Source organism: Orbicella faveolata, unplaced genomic scaffold, assembly GCF_042242905.1.
Source record: "Orbicella faveolata isolate gen_17 unplaced genomic scaffold, um_ofav_v1 contig_12, whole genome shotgun sequence".
Classification (NCBI taxonomy): Eukaryota; Metazoa; Cnidaria; class Anthozoa; order Scleractinia; family Merulinidae; genus Orbicella; species Orbicella faveolata.
In genome coordinates, this window is record NW_028301539.1 from 2307187 (window position 1) to 2332323 (window position 25137).

At 38.7% G+C, this 25137-nt stretch overlaps 2 protein-coding genes across 3 annotated transcripts; one reads left to right on the plus strand and one right to left on the minus strand.

The window, feature by feature from the left end:
* Positions 1-1124: 1124 nt before the first annotated feature.
* On the minus strand, positions 1125-17531 carry LOC110045087 (dynamin-like GTPase OPA1, mitochondrial). 2 transcript variants are annotated; one of them, XM_020750687.2, is made up of 32 exons: positions 17374-17531; positions 15870-16206; positions 15162-15276; positions 14542-14607; positions 14074-14156; positions 13883-13930; positions 13333-13440; positions 13037-13123; positions 12555-12631; positions 11906-11942; positions 11637-11717; positions 11220-11294; positions 10643-10714; positions 10418-10473; positions 10122-10165; positions 9853-9915; positions 9232-9299; positions 9042-9114; positions 8731-8803; positions 8476-8591; positions 8161-8225; positions 7524-7766; positions 7188-7232; positions 6726-6839; positions 6053-6161; positions 5599-5678; positions 5435-5488; positions 4798-4884; positions 4458-4568; positions 4062-4155; positions 3430-3540; positions 1125-2038 (listed from the first exon to the last, which is right to left on the minus strand). In XM_020750687.2, exons 1-32 carry the CDS (start codon positions 17406-17408, stop codon positions 1974-1976), a joined length of 2892 nt encoding a protein of 963 aa, XP_020606346.2. In that variant the 5' UTR covers positions 17409-17531; the 3' UTR covers positions 1125-1973. The 2 variants fall into 2 exon arrangements, with proteins under 2 accessions (XP_020606346.2, XP_020606345.2); XM_020750686.2 differs by having other exon boundaries at positions 14074-14159.
* A 46-nt stretch (positions 17532-17577) lies between these two features.
* On the plus strand, positions 17578-25039 carry LOC110045086 (uncharacterized). Its single transcript, XM_020750684.2, has 8 exons — positions 17578-18036; positions 18574-18634; positions 18870-18962; positions 20111-20171; positions 20617-20732; positions 21623-21725; positions 22764-22819; positions 24093-25039. The coding sequence occupies exons 1-8, from the start codon at positions 17693-17695 to the stop codon at positions 24213-24215; spliced, it is 957 nt and encodes a 318-aa protein (XP_020606343.2). The 5' UTR covers positions 17578-17692; the 3' UTR covers positions 24216-25039.
* The last annotated feature ends 98 nt before the right edge of the window (positions 25040-25137 follow it).

The window sequence follows — 25137 nt, forward strand, 5'->3', positions numbered from 1 at the left end:
TTTCTCGGGAACTTATACGCAGTCTTTGGAAATCCCACCGTATCTTGTCGAAATTATTTCATGTTAAAAAGTGACAAGAGGAATCCCGAATTAATTTTGAAAGGGTCTACTTTTTTCGGGTTGTTAAGAAAACAAAAATTTTTTCCCATTTTTTTCGCTAGGTCCTGTAAGCTGTTTCTCGCCGACAAAGAAAAATCTGCCACGTGAAAAATAGTATTGTGCAAAAATTTCCCGTGAGATCGTCTTTTTTTCAAAGTGCAGAACAAATGTAGCTAAGACAATTTTTTTGCAATGAATGAGAGTTCAATTAAAAATAACGCCACCCTTGATTTTATTGAATGACAGATATCGGATAAACTATGTTTTATTTTTTTCCGTTATAAAAGCTGTCAAACCTCTGTCTTTCAGGTAGATTAGCGCATCGTGTGGGCGTGGAAACCAATTTAAACAAAAACTATGGGCGAACAAAAAAGCAATTATACTTGTACCAATTTAGAAACAAGAGCAATTCCTTAGGTGGAGGATAAATTCGAAAGAAAACTCACTGGCAAACAGTTAAACGGGCGAAGTTTGTTAAAATCGCCAAGGACTACGCGTGAAAAGGGTGTGTTTTATTCCAAAGATATCTGACATCTCCAGGTGCCCATATGAAATTTTCTAACAGACAGTTTACCATTACAAAGTCATAATGTCGATCTGTTACAAATGCTGCCAGGATCACAATAAAACAAGATTGACTTTTCAAAGAAGTGTGCAATGAAAGCGCGCAGAAACCAATTAACATCTCATTAGAGAATAAACCAGACTGATATGAGCGTGTTTCACCATTCAGTGATAGTTCACACGAGGGTGATGCCGTGTCGCGCGCCTCACAGGGTAAACTGGTTTTTCCTGACAGGGCGCGAAGTTTCCTTGACTGCTCAAATTTCTTTCTTCGTAAGTACGCTCTCCATGTACATCATGAAAGAACAAGCTTGGAAACATGTTTCTCCAGAATACTTAAATATATTGGGCCTTCATAAGATTTTCAATCGCGTGACAGCAAAACTCCCGGGATTGCGGTTTTTCCTTTGCTTTCTTTATAACAAAAACGTGCGATGAAGTTTCACCACAACCACAGAATATATGTTGGTACATACAACTCTTTATTGCACGCTCAATTTACAATGAGTGAAAAGCATCTTATATAATTATTCTAGATTACATCCAAGGAAGCCATGCGATTACTGCGGTGTGAATCCCCCTCCAGGCACACATTCGTAGATACACAAGGGTTAATATTTCACAAGATGAACGATCAATTGCTCTTAGACTAATAATGGCCGCTTTTATGCTAGGGACGTTAATGTCTTCTCGGACGTTAAAGCTGTCTCGAGACGACTTTAACGTCTTGTATAAAAACGGAAAATAAGGAAGACGCTTAACGTCTTCTTTTAAGAGCGTCTAAACGACGCTGTTATCAGTCGCCTTTAACGTTTGAGACGTTAAACCTGTCTAGTATAAAAACGTGACGCCCTTAACTGCCTGCCATGTTATCAGCTAGTATAGATTTGTTCGTATATTGGTGCGCTAAAAGTTGCTTGTTTTCAGTCTCCTTCGAGTATTGAGCCCAGTCTTTTTTTTTTTTTTATAAAAGGATATATTTTTTGTCAGGCCGTACACTTAAATGCGTCTCATTTTTATACGAGACGCCTTTAACGTCTTAGACGTTAAAGGTGTTTAGCCAACTTAAACGTTTCTAGCATAAAAACGGCCAATTTGTCACAAGTCATCTAGAAGTCCATTATGAAAGTCACGTTGTCCTCAAAAATCCCTCGAACACGGAAGCTCACCACGGCTGGTCTTCAGATGTCAATGTTTGCTGAATCATCGTCGAAAGAGAAAGAAGGACATTCTAAACTCATCGACCAACTAGAGAAGTTTCATTATTTTTGTGTTTGTGAACGAGTTGCACACCCCTTCGCTCGGTGACGCTATTTCTCACTGTTCAAAGCCTCAATGAACTGTTCCAAACTTTCTTGTATGTGTCTCACATGTTCTGAAAAATAAGTAAAAAAAACACTCGCCTTAAATAAAGAAATACCCGTTGGGCAAAGGTTTGTAGCCTAAATGTTAAATATACGATATTTGGTCTTCTAATACAGAGAATAGATCAAACCACAAGTTTTCCTCCAGGTGGTGAATTTTTCATGAATTTCCCGCCAATTTCAAACGTGGCTGACCAAAGTGTACCTTGTAATGGGTTACTTTATTAAGGACACGTGTCAGGCAACTAATGTTCAGAAATATGATTTCCTGTTTTCATCCTCTCAAATTCGGATTCTTTCTGATTTCCACATATAAAAATACTCTTTAATCACTCGGAGAGCGGTATGGATTTAAGTATACTGCAATTAAAGTACTTTTAACACAATATCCAAGGACCGCGGAGACCATTTTAAAGTTAAAAAATCTGGCCAATACAAACAAACGTAAAGGTCAGTGTTTCGCCATTTATCTTGCATTTGCGTGCCAATCTGGAGCCCCAGAAAATAAATCCCAGCAATAAAAGTGGTAGGGTTATAACCCTACCAACCCCTCCCTCTCCGCGGTCCCTGACATTTTCAGGCTAAGCGCATGTTTACTAAGTAATAATAGTATTAAAACTTTGGCGACTTTTTGTAAAATTTTGTTGGTTTAGCAAGTTTCAGCCAATCAAAACGCCAGCAGCCACACGTACGACGTAATCGGCACGTGACTACTTGGACTTCTCCGCCTCGTAAAAATGGGGTAAGAAACGGAAAACCAAGAAAAAGACAGAAAATATCAGTCTAAAAATTGAAAAACCTACGGCATATGTCAAACTGCAACCACAAGTCGAACTTCACTGGGGAAAAGAATTTAAACACCGTCTGGTCCATGCACAAGTTCAATATTATCCGATCATTAACGGCTTGAAATTAATTATATTGAGTTAATATGTCTGCAAAGAATACAAAAGTTTAGAAAACGACAAAATGTGGCGCTTCATTGCGTCTGGTCGTAAACGCGAAGATTTTTGTAATTAATTTTTCTCTGTTTTGGTGTTAATTGCTTTACACTTCGGGATTGAATGAAATATCGATCTGTTCTGCATTCATTCATCGTCAACGAATATAATTTACTATTTACTAAATGGCGTCATACACGATGTTGGGAAAATTTAATTTTCTACATTTTGTAAAGTCAATCGTAACCAAACAAAGAAATGAAGCCACGCAACATGAGACCGTGCAAATGTACAAATCGCACAATAAAATTGTGGAGGCTACCAAAATAAAATAAAGTTTTACGGAACACGATTTCTTCAGTCTTATACAGCCTGTTAAAGTAGATTGAGGTTTACACTAGATTAGGTACAACATAAAATAATGTTCGATAGGTCACGCCATGGGACATCAGTTAACTTACTTAATTCTTCAGCAAGGTCAACTTGTCTTCCGCGGATAAGCCTCTCTTTGGCTGTTTGGTCGTAACTAATCTCATCTAGAACTTGTTTCACTTCTTTTTCTAGTCGGCGAGCTACGACAAGTTAAAGACATGTTAAGTGAAGATAACAAATCCAGTCATTTGTTACAGAACGTACAGTAGTTAACTGAAAGATGTAAACGAAAACAGATGCCATTTACGGGGACTCTTTGGGGAACACATGAAGAGTCTTCATTTGCCAGCCGCAGTCGAAATATTTCCCTCCTCACGAAGCATGGCCTTCCAAGGACAGGCAAAACTTGTTGTTTCGGCTAAACTTGTTATTTCGACTTAATTGTCTTTCTTTGCTTTCATCTCAGAGGCTTTCCCCCCTCCCTTTCAGTTCTTTCAAAATGTGGTGTCGGTTATGCACTGTGTGACTCATGCTCCTAACAAGCCTGGAAAGAGTCACGCCAGAGAGTCACGCAAACTCTCAAGAAGTCACTCTATTTCCAAACCTATAAAGCTCCACGGCTGGATTTTATTCCATTTCTAAGCCTAAACTTTACTTCTTTTGGAGCGTTCTCAGGTGCGCGATGAAATGACTCGAGTGTGGATCATGAAAATGGCTTTACCTTCATGATTCATGACTTGTTGTCTGATGGCGTTACTCGTTGTCTGCAACATCTTCTGAATTCGCCAGAAGAGAACTACGTCATTACAACCCAGCTGAAAAGAAATGAAAAACGGGCCTTTTCCAGTGTTTCACATGGTAATAAAGAACACCCCCCTCCCCCACACACGAATGACATATTAGTCATAACAAGTCTACATTGTAATACAAAGTTTGTAATACAATGTTAATAACTTCGGAACAAAGTTTTTGTCTGCCTGATACTCGAACTTTTAGTGGATTCCTTCTTAATATCATTTACTCTTTGGATTCACTTTATTCATTACTCGACGACCGCAACGGGGAAGAAAACCGGGTACGAAATATCACTTGGATCAAAACAGCGGGCACCTGTTACCTCGTTTTTGACCAGATCTCTTCTATAAAAAGCATTTCTGCACTCCTGCACGTTGCCCAAGGATTGCTTCAGAAAATGCTCCCGATACAACTGATTCCAAGTTTCATTTACCTGAATTAAAAAAAAGGTAGACGAAAGATTATTCGCTATTTACAACATCCATATGCTCTATTGAGGAGACACGCAACGAGAATAACAAAACTCATCCACTAGATGTTTCCCCGATGAAACGTTAACGTCTCAGAACTGTCATTAAACACAATGCACGTCAGGCCTTAAAGAGCATTAATTTTTCGATCTTACGACAAGAAAGGGTCACGTTTTAAACCAAGCTACTAACCAGATCACTGGACACGTCCACGCTGATGGTTTCTAGATTTTTTCTAACAGTCGTTAGCTCGTCGTCTGCGAGTATCGGTCCGTGACGCTGTGTACAAAAAACCCCAAAAACATTGTTAGAAACATCTTTGCAATTTAACGTTGGGTATCAATGCGGAGTGGATCGCCACCCCTTCCCACATCCCCCGCATCACCCCTCCCAACAACTCAATCCAAGACATCCAGAAAATCTGAAATTTCGCAAAACAACGTGCTACAGGACTGTTCAGTAGCTTTTAATTCTAACGGCCAGATACCAGATTTTCTCCCATAGACTTCAATGAAACTAGAAATTCATGAAGGTAGAGAAACGAAACCTGGGGCCCGTTTCTCGAAGGTTCCGAAAAGTTTTCGCACCCGGAAAGTCGTAGCAGAATCTCAAACCCTATTATTAGAGAGCTGTTTTATTCACATATTCTTAATATGAACAGATGTTTCCTTCATACAAGAAGTTCCAGGCGTATACACCTTTCTGTTTTGAGATACAGATTAACTAAAAATGGCTTTGCGGACCCGAAAAGTTTCCGGGACTTTCGAGAAACAGGCCCCTGATCCTGAAACGCAAACTTCTTTATTCTCTTTAACAGAGGTCACCTCACCTCGTTTGCTTGAAGCAATCGCTGAAGTTCGTCTTTGATATAGGACCGATATTGCTTAAGAACAGGAAAACAATGAAGCCGAACATGTTAGGGTCTTGCTAAAAGAGCTAAAAAAATGTTTATGCGGAAACGAATGTTTTCCCGATTATCTGGGATTGACTTACCTGCTCTTTACTTCTGGATCTCCAGTAAAACCACCTTTCCGTCGCCCCGGGTCCAAGTAAATCGTACATTTTCTTGGAGGCTGAAATAGTGAAAAACTCGTGATAGAACATTTTTTCCATGACTGTCGGCAGCACATGAAATAAAGCATTGAACAAATCACAATTCGCAAAAAGAAACTAAGCGCGGGAAAACACGTAACCAGGACCAAGCGCGGGAAGACATGTAACCAGGACAAAGCGCGGCAAAGCAAAGGGAAAGCATACAATCGAAGATTAAGGAAAAGCTTAGCTACTGATTGGTCGAAAAAAGCAAGTTTGCTGTGATTGGTTATATGTTGCACGATCTTTTTTGAGCCAATAACAGAGCTCAGTAATTCAAAAGCAAAGCAAACACCTGACTGTTTCCAACCACTCTTGGTCAGACAATAACGAAGCATGAATTTTCTCTGAATACCTTTGTCTAATTCATCTTGTAAGGTGCTCTCCATAAATTTCACAGCTGAGTCCCACTGCTGTTTTTCGCTCACGGACCAGTCTTCAAGTGCAGTCAGTTGAATTACTCTCTGAGAAGTAGAAAACAGAGCAGTAACATATTACTCTGCCAAAGAGTTTCCAATAGACACCTTTCGGTGTTTCCTTTTCTTATTTCTTGACAAAGCAAAAATCAAGTTAGACTGGGAGTAAAGGCGTGAAAGTTGTCACGTGACGATAACTTGCACGTGCGATTGGCTGAGAAGGTTGGGAAACCAATCTAAAGATGTCAAAATCAATCACCCAAGGCATTTCAGTATGAGTAAAAAAGAAACATGTTCAAGGCTGATTTTGGGTCAAAACATACTTTTTCCTCCCCAAATTCATCAAGTTTAAACAAAGGAAATCATGACCGTGACGGTGTTTGGACATCTGATCTTAATTAGCATAGATTTTTACGATGTTATTTCTCCGTTTTCCCCTTAGTTTTAGTTTCGATTGAGAAGATATCAAACACTCAAGACAGTGTTTGACCACATTTCCAAACACCTCAAAGTTCGTCAAAAATACTCCGCTGCGCGTCGTATTTTCCACTCTCTTCTCGGTGTTTGGAAATGTGGTCAAACACTGTCTTTCGTGTGTGATATATGACTTACCAGGCTGTCAATGGCTTTTGACTGCCAAACGTGACTTCGTTTACACTCGTCAGACAGCTCGGATTTGAGTTCTTCGAACAAATGGCTGTGGCCATCTTTATCGTTCTTCTGTTCCTACACGTAAACAACAATTTCCATCGTCGTACAACATTACAGAAGTAAACTTGGCTTATTCTTGGGAACTTTTCAAAAGCAACACTGACTAGTTTCGTTGATGATACGTTTAAGACGGTAGAAAGCCCATCGTAAGGTGCAGGAAAAGTCAGTAAAACTATACTAATCGTTGAGGTATCCTTAAAACTGAGGACATTTACAGCTCAGTAACATAACAGAAGGATGACAAATGGGTTTATATAAAGTGATAAATGGATAAGCTAGATTGTACTGAATGCCCGTTAGCTACCGTGAACCACCGAAAATAATCCCGTAAAAGAAAAACAAAGGACTAAAGCAAGAACTTACTTGCATCGCTTTAGAGAATTCCTCAAACAGTGTTTGCCAGCCAACCTGGGTGAAATAATCAAAGTTTCACATTAATCTCGGAGAATGAAAATACGGTAAATTACAGTGCCACTATTCGAACCAGGCCACTTGGAAAAGAGTTAACCAATCAGAGGGTTAGGATAGCAATTAGGATAGCAATCTGTCTGGTTTATGTTCTCATGTCAAACAGACCGTCACTTGCCGTCACGAGAAGCTACCAGTCCATTGCTCTTGGTTTTGATTGGTTAGTTTCCTTCTAAGTGGCCCGGTTCGAGTAATCACACTGTAAATTTATATTCAACAAATTAGTCATACCTTGACAGAAATATCAGGTAGAGTTCTTTCCGCCCATTGCTTGAGCTTAATGTCCACAGAAGTGTTAAAATTGCTGGGATTATCTGCCTGAGCAGCAGGAAGGTAGATGGCTTCTATGAAGTGCGGGGCTACCGCTGACCACAGGTGTTTAGTAATGATGTCTTCCCACATTTGAGGGGTTATCTCGCTCAGTGTGAGGACTTCATCCAGGATTTCATTACGAGCCTTGTCAAAGAGCTCATTCTGCAAGAGAACACACGGTGAAAAGAAAATTTGGAAAACGTAGAACAAAACTAACAACGCCTTTCAAAAATCTTGCCTAGATTTCTCAAAAAGCAAATGAGAAAGTCGAGTAAATGAGCTATTCCAAGTACGCCTTCCTGGTCCCCTTCCCCCTTCCCCCCCGGCCACCCCCCCCCCCCCCGTCGCCCTCGTCTCTCCGTACTAAGAAGCTTTTGGTCCCGCAAACAATTTCGCTTTCTATAGTATTTAACATGGCAGACAGCATGAACCACGTAAAGTCTGCATTCGAACCCGATGACATCACTATGCCCCTGTACGATTCAGTCTCACCAAACCAGGATTAAATGGAGGGCAACAAAAAAATGAGTTTAACTCATTCTACGTAATAACCTACCCTGTCCAACTCTCTCAGTTTTGGAAAAAAGTTTTTCCATTCCGTTTCCAGATTGAACCGCTTCGCTGAAATAAATTAATAACTGGATCATTACTACTGAATCTTATTGCGCAGGTGACTGACCAATTGAGCGACCCTCACCACCCGTACTTCCTGGATTTTCATTTCTTAAAAACGCTATCTGAAAATCACTCGAATAAAACAGCATTAATTAATTAATTAATTAGTCCCTTTTAAGATCACAACCCTTTGTCGCTCCATACATACTCCCAGTTAAAACTCGGCATATAGATTCTATGATCCATTTTTCCATACCTTTGTAGGAGTCTGCCTGCTGCTCAATCGACTCACGAACCATTTTCCAGAAGCAGTGTGACACAGCGAAACTTAGGTTCTGTGTGGTCATCTGACTGGCTTTGAAAACTCCAGACCTTGGAGGTAAATATTCAAAGAAATCGTCGTAAGTTATAAGACAATTCAGCAGTGGGGACTGTCACTGGTTGATACACAATTTTAATTCTTTGGCGATTTTCTGAAACCTGGAATCTAAATGTACTACATTGTACTTACTTAAAAAGTCTTGAGTTTCTGAAAAATTCTTCCTCGTAGCCACGGATGGTATCAATACCTTCACTGGTGTTACCTTATAATGTAAAGGACACAGAGTGCATTAGAGTAAAATATTAGTCATTTGAAAGTAACGTAAAAAAATAATAATCTGATGGAAGAAAGCACGCTTCAGAGAAAAGGAAAATTTCTATTTAACTACATACTCAACTTCAGTTGCACCCTGACCGACAGAACAACAGAGTGAAGAACAATAGCACTAACAGAACCACCTACTTGGAGACTGTTAAAATAAAACTGTCAAGTTGACTTGCCTGTTCCAGTCACCACAGCAAAGTATCCCAAAGCTTTCATCGGGAACAGCTTGCCTTCTAGTATTTGCTTGATCTGAAGGTGAAATACCATGTCATATTTACACACAGTAAAATGATAGAGTGATGTTAAATAAAACTAACTATACAGAGATTTCTCAAGATAAAATGAAGAATTGAAAAGCAATCATACCCGGCTTGGGTTTGCATCATTTTGTTCCGCTAAGTCAACTTTAGTTAGCACAAAAATAGTCCTCTTTCCTGAAAACCAATAAATAGCATAAGTCACAGTGTGATCAGTTCCCAGTTGGCTTTGATAGCTAAGTTGGTAGAGCACCGCACCGGTATCGCAAAGGTCATAGGTTCGAATCCCGTTCAAGCCTGAATTTTTTTTCAGGCTTTAATTTCACAGCAGCTTCTAATTGCTAAAACTTACGGTGTAAAAGTTGAGTATATAACTCCAATGGTCATTGATGTCTTCACATCTTTTTCCACAGTTCAAATACATGATCTTTCGTACATTCACTTACAAACAGTATAACTAATGCAAGAAATGCACAAAATAAGAAACATGTAACACCACTAATCTAGTCCAGGTCTGGTCCTGTTTGCAACACAATGCTACATTCTCTGTGAAAGACAGGAGAGGTGGCTGACGAGGAGAAATGTTCCTCAGTTCATTTTTGCCTAACTACCTAAGTCCGCTTGTTTGTGCTTGGCACTCAAAATACTAATCAATTCCACAAGATCGCTTGACTATAAAATGTTTTAACACAAGATTCTCTGAGTCAAATTAGTTTTGAGTCATACAAACCTGCTGGGTCCATACTGCTCACTAAATCAGTGACATTGCTTCTTTCAGCATCAATGGAGCCATCTGTGCAACAATTTAAATAGTCATGCTTGTCACTTATTCAAAGCATTACATTTAGTCTTTTAAAAGCAGAAAATGGGACAATGGACAGAAAATAAGGTAAATAAACAAATGAATGAGTGCTTAACTACATGTAGGTCTTGACCTGGATTATTTAAAAAACTAAAACACAAAGACAAATTAGACACTAAACTTAATTTCACTCTCACCTTGAATACATAAGATGATTGCATTTGGATTCTGCATGTATTTCCTAAAAGAAATTTCAAACTACATTTGGTCTTCACTCTTGACTAAACAGATACTATTTTTACTTCCTGGTAGTATCTTGGCCCAAAGTCCAAATGGAGTTACGCTTCAGGACAGAAACTACATGTACAAACTAGTTTTGCAGTTTGCTTACGTGGTGGGCAGTATTGCACAGCAACAGTAAAATATTAATGTTTTTCAAACTTCATTTTGTGTCTTAATTATTATATTTTTGTTGAGAACACTCAGTAGTCACCTGCTCATTTCAACAATGTCATCTTTGGTGTTTTCTGCCATTCCAGTTGTAATCGTCTGTAAAATGAAACAAGATTTGTTCAAATAACTCCTAAATTTCCAACAGTGATCAGCCTGTACTTTCTCATTACCAATTCAATACATTATCAAGTGGAGAGGTGATGAGAATAAAGAAAATCATCAGTTAAGGAATACCTAGTAATTAACCACAGAATGTCCAACATACCCCGATAATTCCTGGAAGGTCGACCAATACCATTCGATGAAGTCCTGGGCCTTTGACACTTAGAGATATCACCTGAGAATGAAACAGCAAATAAAATACATTAAAGCCATTAAAAAGAAAAAAGGTTGTCAAGAGCAATTTAATACAACAAGGATAGCTACAAATGGTACTAGTCATATGATACATTGTACAATCAAACTTCTGCCAATGAACACTTCCGGTTAGACAGTTCATAGTCCTAGTCCAGCTAAAAATTCGACATTTTTAATCTCCCGTAATCAGCCACTCTGCTAACTGCACTGTCTGGACACCTTCCTTATCCTTCAGGCTTCCCTTTAAAGGAGGTTTGACTGTATTTGTGAGACTCAAATATGGTGACCTAATGGTCAGATTATCAGGCTTGGAACGCAGTGTTCACGGGATGTATCTCTGGTTGTTCATCTTGTGTTGTGTTCTTTCCAATGGAGGTGACAGTTAAACCCCTGCCTGAACATGTCCTTAAGTCGCTGCTACATACATCTACACGATACATCAGCAAACAATGTAGTAGACATACAAGTACGTGAACACTTATTACCTCAGGGCTAACTGTTTGTCCATGTTTCACACTGTTCTTCATACGAATTTCAATCTCTTGTCTCAGACCTTTAAGCTGTAAATTCAACAAAAAAATACCCTCATTCATTAAAATTAACAATCTCTTGCCATCTACATGTACATAGCATGAGTGCAGAGAAATGAAAGATATTACTGACATTTATTAAAATCAAGTCAACTTAAGTGGCCCAAACCTGAACATTTCCATTTCTTGGAAAATGTTTGAGAACTCTCTTATTAATGTCATGACACAGAACGCAACTCAACATCAATTTGGAGTAAGAACATCCTACGAATGAAAATTCCTTTTCCACACCATGCTGCTCAGAGAAGAATTGAACAGTCTTGTGAGTGAAAGATTTCTATTTCAAGCTACAGTGTACATATTAATACAAACCTCATCTTCTTGTGTTAGGTCATACTGATGATTACTTCCCTTGAACTGTGCCATGTGGTTTGGCCCTTCACTCAACGTCACCTGACAAAAATAAAATAAAAATAACTTAATAAGAACTGGACGGCAGACAGGTGTTCTATCAAAAATATCTGAGTGTCTACCAGTAGTTCCTTGATCACAATAGAAACATTAATTAGAGTGGACCTGTTCATTCTCAGTACATAATGTTTTCATTATTAAGTAGCAGTCATCTAACTAGCACTTCTCACCATGACTGGGGCCCTTGTCATCATCTGTCCAGAACCTCTGAAACACAATTCAAAATTGAAACGTCATGCAGTGTGAAGAAGTCTTGAAACATCTAGGTTTAAAATTTTAAGGAGCAGTGCAAATCCCTGGGAGGAACTCCCATTTAAAAAGGACAGGAGTGCTCATCGGAAATTTTGAAAAGAACCCCTCAGAGGTATCATGATCCTGTTTTGTAGGCGTGGCTTGAAATGTTTTTCACCCCTAAGAGGTACTGCTTGAACAGTCTAAAACAACACATTATCTCCTGTCATATTTCTTTTGGCCTGATACCTTATTTAAAAAGGTGCTGCAATAGCTCCTGCTGGGGACCTTTTGAGGCTCAACACCCTAAAAGGTACAATGATCACCCCTGTCCTCTATATATGGGATTCCCCCCCCCCCCCAACCAGGTGCAAATCGTAGGAGTCCTGTTTTCCAACATTTGTGTGGCAATTGTTTTTGACTGTTTATCTCTGATAGCCAAGTGGGAAGGCTACAAGTGTCGTCGTTGCTGGGGTACAGTGGACTGCAAAGCCTTAACATTGAGACAGATATTTTATAGGTGGTTTGAAGGAAAAAGAGCAGAGGAAGTTAATTCCTTGGCATTAACAGGTAATTGGGCCCACTAACCTGGGAAAAATTCTGGCTTGTGCAATCATCTCCAGCACACTTGTTTTGCCAGCACTTTGATCACCAACTACTACAACCTACAAATCAGGAAAATACTACAATGAGAGGGAACATACTAAAAAAACAGGAAGACTACATAAGCCAGTGAACAGTGACTAACAGGTCTCTACAGCTGTATGTAAATTGATCAGAACAAGACTGTAAAATCAGTTTAGAGCTTGAAGCCAGATATTTGTGCCTTCTACCCATGACCAGGCATATCATTTTACAAGAAATCCTGTTGCAGTGTTCACTGTTTTCTATAGGCTTAGCTTTAAGACAGGCACATATTGTGCAGAGGTATCAATGTACTGCCGATACCCAACCTGTAAGGTTGCAACTTCTGGCCAACAGGAGTGTGTAAATAAAAGAACAACAGAAAAAAGAGATTCAGTGGAGTCATTAGCAAGTTGGAAACAATGTAATTATAAGGAGCAACATACCCGTGGTAGATGATCAGTTGTGTTGTAGCTCACATCGTATTCTGACAGGAGATCCAGAACATCAGAATACATGTCAATCAAAGATTTCTGAGAAAGAATGATCAACATAAAAAGTCACATCACAACCCATTAGTCAAGAATGTTTTGCATTTATTTAGCTACACACGTACAACAACAATAATGAAACTTATAATTACGTGTAAGTACTTTGCAGGATAATCTGTGACTCACAAAATAGAGTGATTTGTGCATTTTTGTAGGTTAGCTGTGATTTTGAAGTAAACATTTCCAGTCACCTTAATCTTTCTTGGGGTCGGCATGCTGTCACCCTTAAGAATAATGACTTGCTTTCTCAACTCTCGGTTGTCACGTTCAAGCTTGTCTATTTCTCGTTGGTATCGTTGCTGCAAGAAAATCAAAAAAGTACAGGTGAAACTGATAGTAAGAGTATTTATAAAAGTATAATTCAGCCAAGCAGTTGATGAGAAGGAACAACTTATAATGGACCTTTTTACAGATGCCATGCAATACAAACAATAACTGTTTTGGGGATTTCTCATTTTAACAAAAAACTACCTGTTAAGTTCAATTTATCATGCATTTAGAAAACATGCATTCACGCATTTAGAAAACATACAAAGTTTAATAACAATCCGTAGCAAGTTCGTGAAAATATGGAACCTCAAAGTTGCCAATTTTTACAAAGAAACGTATGCCAGGGGGAAAGCCCCAGTGAATGAAAAAATCAGAAAAGTGTGACATTGGTAAATTAATAAAAAGGTCCCTTATCAACACATGATGGCAGCAGATTTACATGTGGTCCATGTAAAAGCAAATGAATCTTACTTGCATCTCAAGCAGTTCTTCTTGAGACTTCTCCAGCCTCTCTTGCATCTAAAGACAATACATATCATCAATTGAAGAATCACAGGTTTCCTCGCTCTCAATCCACATTCTAATACACATACTCTAATTATGAGACTGGCCCAGGTATAAGGGATGAATAAACTGAATAAGTGACAAAGGTAAACAGTCACCTTTTCCATGGCTGTTTTCTTAGGAACTGATGCCTTCTCACCACTTTCCTGTCTGATAGCAGCAGACACTACAGGAGGGCTGACTTCTGACGCAAAAGAGCACAAAGGTTGTTACCACAAGGAGGATGTGACAATTATATACCCAAACTAGTTTCTGACCAACTGGGCAATGGAAAAAAGTGATCAGTTGTTTGAAGTCATCTTTACAGGTGTAAGTTCTCTAGACCAGTTACTACAGGTCTTGTAATTACTTGAAAACAAATTATTAAATGCAGCTTCGAAAGGAACAAAATTTTGTGGAAATTCAAAGTCAGTTGTAATCCACGGTTTTATGGCAAATTTACTCTCAGCTTGATAAATCCTATTACTGAAATGATCCCATATATAGCGAATTGTTTGAAGCCACACAACAACAGTCTGTGAAGTTTCAGATGCAAGGTATTGTAGATCACATCACAGCTACAATACCTGAAGACCAAAACTCATCCACAAAATCTTTGAAACTGTCAACAAGGCTGCGAGTGGCTTCTGAGCCTAAAGTTTAGCAAAATAAATAAAAATAAAAAATAAAAATAGAATAGAATAGAATAGAATAGAATAGAATAAAATAAAATAAAATAAAAGAGCATATTTATGTAATTATATGTAAAATCCTTGAGATGAAATCCAATAAGAAATTGAGCAATTTCTGTTTTAAGTGGACAAAACTCCCGTACCAGAGTAACCAGAGTAATGTTGAGTATATTACAGTCCTTTTTGCACTTTCTAAGAGCTCAAGATATAAATACCTACCTGAAATAACACCAAAAACAATTACCCATAGGAACTCAAGGAAATCAATTTAAAAGTTCAGAGAAATTGTGCCAATGCAGGTTAAATTTCATCATCAGTTTTATTTCACCAGTACTTTCAAATTGTTTTGGACTTTCATATGTACAAAAAACCATGTATTTGCTCTGAAAGCCTTCTATTGTCCCATCATAGCAATTGCCTGTTTATATATAGCCAATTAGATCATGGATTTCCAAAGAGTCAGCTACTGGGTTATGCTAACGGCGTGAAGATAAATTGACAGATATTTACGGTACCTCCTGCAAATGTGTTGGACAAATCAGGCAAGCTGTCTTTGAGTTCCCTCAACCAGCCAAATTCAGGTAAAGATTCTTGAAATCTCAACCACTTGTCATTCCATGAATCATAAGTCTGACAGGAAAGTACAAGAAATAACAAAACCTCACAGTGATCATGCTCAGTATAAGTTTAATGTACATGTACGTGTACAGGTGTGCATATACATGTACAATGATTATCAGGGTATAATAACATTTACTACTTTACCACAACCACCAGGATAAAAACATGAAGAAATATGTTTTTGACTGGACAAGAGCTATAAAATGGGGATGAAGGGTGAGGGGGTGAGGGGTGAGGGGTGAGAGGTGAGGGGTGAGAGGGCGAGGGGTGAGGGGTGAGGGGTGAGGGGTGAGATGTGGGAAGAGGGAGGGATGAGGGGTGAGGGGGAGAGGTGGGGAGAGGGGTTAGAGGGGAATTGTTAGGGGGTTAGCTTGCCTAACTGGTACACCTAGACTTCGAGAAAGGGTTCCTAAGAGTGAAGTGCCTTGTCTACGAACATGACACAACAATAATTGCAGCCATGCTCGGATCTTTTCATCCATAGTCATACACACATATATCGCATTATGCAGGGACAAACCAGCTGAAGGTCTACTTTCTCAATTCCTTGCCCCATTCCTTGCCAGGAGAAGAGGATACAAGTCAACTTGCTCTCAACTCACCATTTTAGCTGCAATACCTCCTGCACCAGCAGTACCAAGAAGAATATACCTAACTCTAGCCACTCGCATTACAGCTCTAATAATTTGGGTGGTGAACATTCGTTCACCCTTGATACTCCTGTTAACAAGAACCCTGGTGACGTGAGGGAACATTCCATGCGGAGTCCTGATAAATGTTCTAAGATTTCTCTGTCGTAGAATTAGCAAAGTGTGAATGTAACATTTCTGATGATTAATGTTGTATCCTGGTAATTGAGGTGTGACATGTCTAGATCTGGAAAGAAATCTTCCGGCCTTTTCTGCAGTATTTCTTTTTAGACACTGTTCACAGTGTTGGCTGGAAGTTAAACAAAAATCTAGATCAGACAAGAAGAATGTTCAGCTCAGATGTGCTTTATCTTATGTGATCATTTTCTAGAACAAAAGTCTAGCATTTTAATCATACATGTAGGTGGGCAAAGTAAATAGGATATATAAGATAAAATTGTACACTGTAAATCCTTGAATTAGCGCCCGGGGTGCTTATTTCAAATTTAGGAGAAGACATGGGGTGCTTATTTGAGGGGGGTGCTTAATCGAGGGGGGTGCTTACTTGATTTTTCCCAAATCTTGGCCGGACATGATCACTAATTTTTTTTCATACGTCATCAGTGTTTATCAACATGAAAAGCTGATCCTAAACTTTAAATTGCAGCAACGCTAGAATATATATATATTTTTCCAACCTTAACGTGTTCACAAACTAAAACAATGTACAAATCTGATACTACACGATGAAAACTACACATCCTTTGTTGTCTCATTACTCGTCCACAAAATGGGGGGAGGGGAGGGGGTGCTTATTTTAAATTTTGGCTGATAGGAGGGGGAGGGGGGCGCTAATTCAAGGATTTACCGTATTTGTACAATTGTTGGTTTTGATTTGCACTCCAAACTGTTATGTACAAATTATAGCGGAAAATTTACATTTGAGATTAACAGCCCATCAAGCTGTCACATCTTTGTAAAAAACCCCTCTACAATTCACTTTCCAATGAAGGAATCATTGTTTATTTGTTGTAAACATACAACACAGGAAATATTTGTCCTCAGAGTACATGATTATTGTATTAAAATCATCTACAAATAAACTATTATTTTATAGTGATGTGATACATATTTGTCGTTCTATCAGCGAATTCACAAAAGAGGAATTAAAGTTCTACTAAAATATCAAACCCAATATTGGTAATATAAGCCTAAGCAAATAAAGTGACATGTATCAGCTTGTTTTCATACCATTGTGTATCATTTTATAACTTTTATTTCTCATTCACTGGTTTTCGTTATCAATGGAGCAAAACATTTATCATATTGATAAAGCCTACTGTTTGGTACGTCTCCTGGATCAAACAATAATAAACATCTGTAGACCCACCCCGCTAAAATCACGGTCTAAAGATCACAATCATAAATTGAACTTGAGTGAGTCACAAACTTTGGTGAATTTTTCTAATTCACTGACCTGAAAGCGCCTATAGCTCTCAACATCATGAGCATTTGGTTAGTCTAGAAAACAATCCTGGTATTTTGAACACATCAGCATATTGCATCAGCTGAGGGAAGGCTGGAAATTCCAAGATATTAACCTTCCGACCACAGCCGCCATGTTTAAAAGTTAAAGCGAATCCAAGTGCATGATGGGAGCTTCGCAATTTGTCACCAGTCTTCGCCGGAAAGAAATCTCAACGCAATAATATTATCGAAATTGTGAAAATTATGCTGGCTTTAGAACATTTTTGCTCGCTTCATGCGTAAATTTGAACGTGGGAAATTCTTCTGAGATGTCTGTAGATACAAGAACTCCTCTCCTAACAGATCGAGAGAACATGTACTCCGTTGGTGACCAAGATCATGAAAGGCTGCGAAAAGACAGCACGGACTCGCAACTTACAGCTCTTGCCGATCAACTTGGCTTGCAACCAGACGCTTTCAGCGGAACTAGCTCGGAAAGAGAAAATAACAATCCCTCAAAAAGGGGAAGAAACGGGCCTGTAAACGATTCTGTGGTCACCATAAGTCACGAACAACTTGACGAGCTTCTAACAGCTCTAGAGACAACAAGTGATTTGATCAAACAAGTCGGAATGAACTCTGTGGAGTTAGAAAATTTAACCAGGCGACGACGGTGAGTTTGAGATGTTACAATTTTAATGTTTTCATTTCTTTGACTGTTCAGCATTAAATTTGTTGGATCAACAAATTGTAAGCAACGAATTCAGCTGTACACGAAGGGGTAGAGGGGTGCAGGAGGGTGGGGTGTGTACTGCGGAAAGGGGATCGGATGGAGGCCGGGGGATGGAGCTTGGTTATAGACAGTTATTGTAAAAAATCTTATTGCTATACCCCCCAACTCAAATCCTTTTTCTGACTGGAGGAGAATTTGTCACATGTCATGGGTCAAAACTCACCAACTCCCAAGGCAAACAAAACCTACTAACTCCTTCAAGAAACAACAACTTCAACATTGGGTGATTCCAGAAAAATCCATACCATACCATGGGCGGCATCTTGGAATTCTGAGGGAGAGGTGCGGGTTTCTTGGACTGGAATTCTGAAGACATTGTGAAATTTACTTTGTGAAATGCACTGTAGCAGTGTTTTATTTATCTCCTCTGGTAACAGCAAGCTGATACAAATCAGTGATAACAGATTTTATTTACAGGAATCACAGGATACCAAAATGTGTTACGAACAATCTTTTGCTGCTGACAGTTTTCTGGCAGGTATGAAGTTTGCTGTACATGTTTACTTGTTGTTTTGTATATAATGATTTGATGTCCCTTACAGGCCTATTAAAATGAAGCACAGCTAATAAAAATATGTTCGTTGTTGCCATCTCTATACCATGTGATAAGTTAAATAAAGATATCTAATTGAAAGAAATTATGAGCATTACTCTGGCAAGATCGGCTTCCTCAAGAAACACATTTAACATGATACACGTGATTTAATCTGCAGATTCTGAACATTGCTGCTGTGAGTATTGCTGAGGCTTTTGCAAAACAGTCCAAGGGTGATGACAAAAGAGAGGAAAACACCATATATTTAGTGGTAATAGTTTAATATATCTTTTGCTTTTGACAACACTGTCAGTAGCATTAATACAGTTTGCAAAGTTGCCTCTCAATCTGTTTGGTACTGTACATGATTGTGCGGAAATTATCAAGTTGACATCTGCTTTCGGAACATCAGCTGAGTTAACACAGCCGAGTTAACACAGCCTCTGACAAATGTAACATCATAATATAATACATATTTTCAATTTAGTAATAATCTGTGATCTTCCTCCAAAATTTTAATTGAAGTGACACTTCAAAGCTAAATATAATTATTGGAACAAAAATTATTAGTGATTTAATACTGTTTTTTCTGTCAGCTACATGTTCTGGAATTGGCAGGACATATCCTGAAAAGCTTCCTATACAGCTATTTAATTAAGAATGGGTTCATGCTTAGCGTGTGTATATGGAGTCATGGATGCACACAGGAAGTTTGGAGAGCATGAAAGAAGAATAAGAGTTGCTCGAGGCGACAGCCAAGAGCAACTCTAGCTTCTTGAGTGCTCTCCAAACTTCCCAAGTGCATCCAAACTCGATATACACACAGCTAATAGCATGAACCAATTCTTTTATAACATGGTGACAACAACTTGGACGCTAAAGCATGTTTTTTTTGTGATTGTCTACAAAGTTCTCATAATGCACGTTGAAAAGAAACAAAGGTCATTAGCATCCTAACACACCACAATCAGTTCAGCAACGGTTGACCGAAAATGCTTAACCTGGTTTCTAAAATTGTCAATGAAAAATTCACTTCTTCAAATTAATTATAATGAAAATGTAGTCAGACAAAGTCAAAAATACTCAATGAAAATGTAGACAAACAAAGTCCAAATACTCATGTTTTAGTAAACATCTTAGCTTGGCAAAAGTCAAAGGCTCGAAGTAGAGTTTGGATTGTTCAGAATAATCTTCACATTGCCAAAACTTAAACAAAAGGAACTTGCACTAAACTCGATGGAAATTTTGCAGCTAAATTGAAACTGCACACTTCATCTTATATACGCACAGTCGTGCGTACATAGAGATTTCGTTCACGATGGCTCAATAGGAATTAGATAGGACTAGCGCGTGCTATGTTATTAATTTAAATTACAAATCACTTTTAATATCGTTTTTTTTTTTTTTTTTTTTTTTCAGAGCAGTATTGTGATTGTGGTTTTCCAGGCAGCAAATCTCATTTTGGTGATCTTTACAACAAGTAAGTTAAACTTCTTACTTAGGGAATTATTCTACAGTCCTCCAGGTATATCCATGAAACCCATGTTTTCTAAATGGGTTGCTTAATTTCTTGGAAACATGTGACAAAATAACCCAGCAGATATTACAACAAAGTTCTTATTGCATTTGTTTAGTTAACTGCATGTTGCTGTGACCTTTTGGACAAATGATCCTCAATCAAGTCAACTGAGGTAGCTGGTTTACACCAATACAAACTTTAAACATCCAGGCAGATTAGACTGTGCAGTCACAGGAAATTTCCATGACCACCTCAGAGAAATTTAAAGAGGAAGTGGGGTTTCTAAAGCAAAAGTGTTATACAAATTAAGCATGTCAGCAAACATGTCAGCAACTTGCAACTTGGCACTTATCTGTACTGGTTAATCTGGTTTTCTAAATTATACAATATTTATGCTTTCTTACAGTCAAACTGACCAAGCAAATAATGCATCAAACAGTGACAAAGTCTTTTCTTGCCCAGTCCTTTCTTTCAACAACACTTCTCTATGCAGGGCTCTACACACTGGTCTACAAATTTAAGGTAAGTGAATTGCACATTTGGCATTTCTCTTGCAGGAAGAACAAGTTCTGACCTGAAAATAGATGTAGCATTTGATTAAAAAGATAATTATTGTTCAGGACTTTTATAGCTGATTAAGCAAAGGATGTATGTACCTGTAATGCATTTCACCACCTTCACCTAACTACTTCAAGCCAAGTGGTGCATAAGGCCTCAACACTCTGTCGCCAACCAGCTCTGTCTGACGCTGCAGTGGACAGGTCACTCCAGCTCCTCCATCCAGCTCTTTCTCTCTTCTTCTCTGCTGTTCTCCTCCATGTTGTCCTATGTCTACCCCGCCTTCAGCACCCTTCTGTTGCCCACATTCCAGTTTCCCATTTTGAGTTGAGTTCTTGTGATCACTAAAGGTTTGGTCAGCCCCTGGCTTTTACCCAGGTGCATCATACTTTGCTCGCCTGAGCAAGGTCCCACAGCAGTCCCAAGAGATGACTGATTTAGTGTGCTTGAGGTTTCGGTAGTCTAATGCTGTTTTATGGGGATGGGTGATTGGCCCATCACTCAACTCCCAGCCTGGAGAACCAGGGGCTGTTCTTTGTTGGGTTTCTACCCTTAACCAATCTGGCAAGGTGGAACCTACCAGGGACAAAAAGTCCCAGCCAGCATAGGTCTTAGGGTCACTGAAACGCACAAGCCTTGCCACTGTGACAAGGTGACAACCCGAGGTGAGGGTAATGCATTTACTGGCAAACAAATAATATTAATATTATTATAAATAATTTAATAAGCTAGTTATTATTGTAAGCAAGTCAGCTGTCATCTGTTTTGAATTTTTGCCATGAGTTTCACCTTTTACTCAAAACCATCAATTGCTATTTTTTTAAAAAAAAAACTTCTTGTTTTTATTTTGTCAGCCTACTGCATTTCAGCACATTTCAGGAGCCAAAAATCCATGGAGTACACCATTAACATTTTTCAAGATGACCGTTTTCTCCATTTCAACTGGAACTTTGTGTGGTGAGTGCATTCAAGGGATGTTGTGTTTATTTGGTACCATATAGTGAAGAATAGAAACGGGTCTGGTTATTGAAAGTTGAAGGAATGGGTAACATGCATTATTTTTTTTGCCCTGCAACTTTAAACAAAAATATTTGAGAGAGACAAAAAAAAAAAATCACTGCAATTGACAAATTCAAGCAGAGTGGATAAATTGTACAGTTTGAAACTCATCTTTATCAGTTACATACATGGCATCTGTCAGTCTTAGAGACTATGGAGACTGGACAGTAGTTCTGGTGCAACGCCAGGTGTGGCTAGACAAACCAAAGCAGGAATGCCAGTCCTTCCCACAGCAACTGCAGATGAAGACTGATGCTGGTCTCCCTCCCTGGCTTTGATCTTTCCTTCTCTGCCTCTTATCTCCTTGGACTCCTTGGGCAAACATCAGTTATACTTGCTGCATATTATTTAGCATCATAAGAATTAAGAAAATGCTGTGCAAGATAACATGTGTTAAAAGCTGTACTGACACATGGCTTGTATAAATCTATAGACATAGCCCAAGCTAGTACAAGCAAACAGAATTTGAATTTTGATGATTGAAATAAACTAGTGATCACACATTTCCTTTCTTGTTCCTTTGTTATTTTCTGAATATTAGAAATAGAGAACATGATTTGAAATCATGGTTGAAGGTTAAGAATTGGAAGACCAGGCATTGACACAGGAAATGGAAGAGTTTAATGTTTGCACTTTATGTTAACAGAAGTCAAAAATTGTGGTCTGCTCTTCTCCTGTTTCGTGTTGGTTACACAATTATCTAATCTTACACACCAAAGGGCGTATTTAAATGTTTCTGAATCCTCTCGGGATTAGTTATTGAATGAATTATTAAATGGGCAAATCAGAACATTTTCTTTGTGTTTATTGCGCTTCAGAGAAACACTTGTGACACTTTGGGATAACTCAAGAAAACTGTAAGAGCAAGGGGAACCTTTTTAATTGTGCTCCACTCAACTTAAGTTGATTATAATTTTGTTTGAAATGTTTTTACAGGCAGTTCCTCCATTGTTCCAGATATGTGGGTAGCGCAGCTTATTGCTTCGACACAGGTGTTTAATAAATGAACTTTGTAACTGGTTTTCTTGAGTATGTAGTACCGTAACTGATTGATCAGATTGTTCTAATAAATCACAAGCTAATCTTGAGATCTGAGGGAAACTGCCAGTTGGTTATCTCTCAGTTAGCAGGGGCGGATCTAGGGGGAGGGTGCAGGGGGTGCACACCCCCCGCCCCCCCCCGAGATGAAGCCTTCTTCTTCGTATTTGCTTTTAAAATTTGTTTACCTCACCAGTCAGTTACGTCATTCCTTAGTGGTACACCTCCTAACAAAAATCCTGGATCCGTACTTGGTTGGGATTAGCTGCAGTATTAATTTATGAAAGACGAATAAGATGTCCAAAGGGTATACATAGCAGGTCTTACTCTAAAATTACGTGGGTCAAGTTAAAATTAGGACGCCCAAATATTTTGTTAGACATTCAAAATCATCAAAAGAGTTTCTCGTCAGTTTTGCACCCACCTTCTCACTCTATCCAATCACAAAGGACACCAGACAATCCAGTGAACAATTACGTATCAGACGCGAATCGCGTGAAAACGAGTACAAGTGAGTCACGATTGGCTCTTGTTTTACTTCTGATTGGATTGCAAAGTGGCGCGAGTTTTTTAAGGCAATCGTTTAGCGTAATAATGTAAAACCAATTACATTTCAACACAGTGAAAAGCACTCTATCTTGACCTGTCTACAGCTGTGAGCGGTACTATTTCTTTCCAGATAGAGCAGAACCAATCAAAACTGGAAGTAAATGCATGTAGCGGATGCGGAGCGCGGGAAAACTTTTGCGAGCGAGTCAAGATTGGTTTTGGGTGTACTTCTGATTGGATGAAAAAGTGACATGAGCTTGCTTTGTTTTGCAATCGTTTATTAGCGCGGTTTTCATTAGAGTGTCGAAAAGTAATTGGTTTTGCATCAACTACGCTACACGAGTGGCTTAAAAAACTCACGTCACTTTTTCGTCCAATCAAGAGCAAAACCAAACCCAATCGTGACTATTTTGCACGCGTTTTACCGCGCTTTGCGTCAGCTGCATGTAATTTCTTCGAGTTTTTGATTGGTTCACTGTATTGTCAGTGTCCTTTGTGATTGGCTAGAGTGATAACCAATACTTTGGTTTTGCTGATTGGAAATCGCTTTAACAGAGTGATGCAAAACCACGCGGAATTATTTTCGATACTGGCGCGAAAACCACTGCAAATGCGGCGGCTATGCATGATTCATTTGACGTGACAGTGATTTTTCTGTGATTTTATTTTCTGTTCCAGATGTTGATGAGTTACGTTTATTTTGCGTCTGTCTTGTACATGGCCGTTCACCCACCCAAGAATGATTTAAAATGGAAAGTCATCAGCCGAAGTAACCAATACAGAAATCTTAACCAAAGATGAAGTCGCGATTAATTTTGGAGGACAAAGAGGCAAACTTAAGACGGACTAAGAGATTCCCTTTTATTTTTCAAACCCAGGGAAAAGGGAACGACACTGAGCCACTAGGTATTTTTGTTTACTTTATTCGCTCTATTTTCTTTGGCATTTTTAGCGCCAAAAACTAGAAAAAAGTTAAACAGTAACGCTGAAAGGCATGGTCCTTACTATTTAACAAAATCCAACGCAAAGGGGACTTAAATTAATCCACTCCTCCTGGGTGTGGTGCACTTCACAAGTAGCTTACGTACATGTATTAAGGGTTGTATCCCGTCCGTGTTTGTGCCTCTGAAGTCTTTAGTAGATCATCACTTTTGTTTTCTTTATCAAAATCAGACATTCTCATTGAGGATCGTTTATAAAATTAGTTTATAGGGAAATGTTTTTTAAATTCATTGGGTTAGCAGCCCCTCCCCCCCCCCCCCTTTTTCAGAACATGCAGTAATCGTACTTTATTTTCGTTTTGAGGCATTTTGAAGAGTTTATTGGACATCGCGTTTTTAAAAGAAAAATAATATATTTTTATTGCAATGAATACGTTACTATGGTAACGAAGAATAGATAAATTTATAAAATGATGTAAGAGAATTGTCTCTCTCTGATTGGTCAGAGAATGGTGCAAGTGTTTCATACCCAGTACTTAGCGGAGCATTTTTCAAAGATTACAATTTCAGCACAGCGACGGAACGTCCTCAGATATGTTAGTTTAAACATCAAATAATGATGGAATTCCTTTCAAAAATCGAAGAAATGAAAAAATATAATAAAGTGATTATAAAAGACCAAAATTGTCTTTGTTATATATCTTGCTTGAAAAGCTAGGAGAACGGTTGTAGGAGCACGCGAGGCGAGGGTCGCGCGCGAGTTCTCGCTGCCTCGTGAGTAC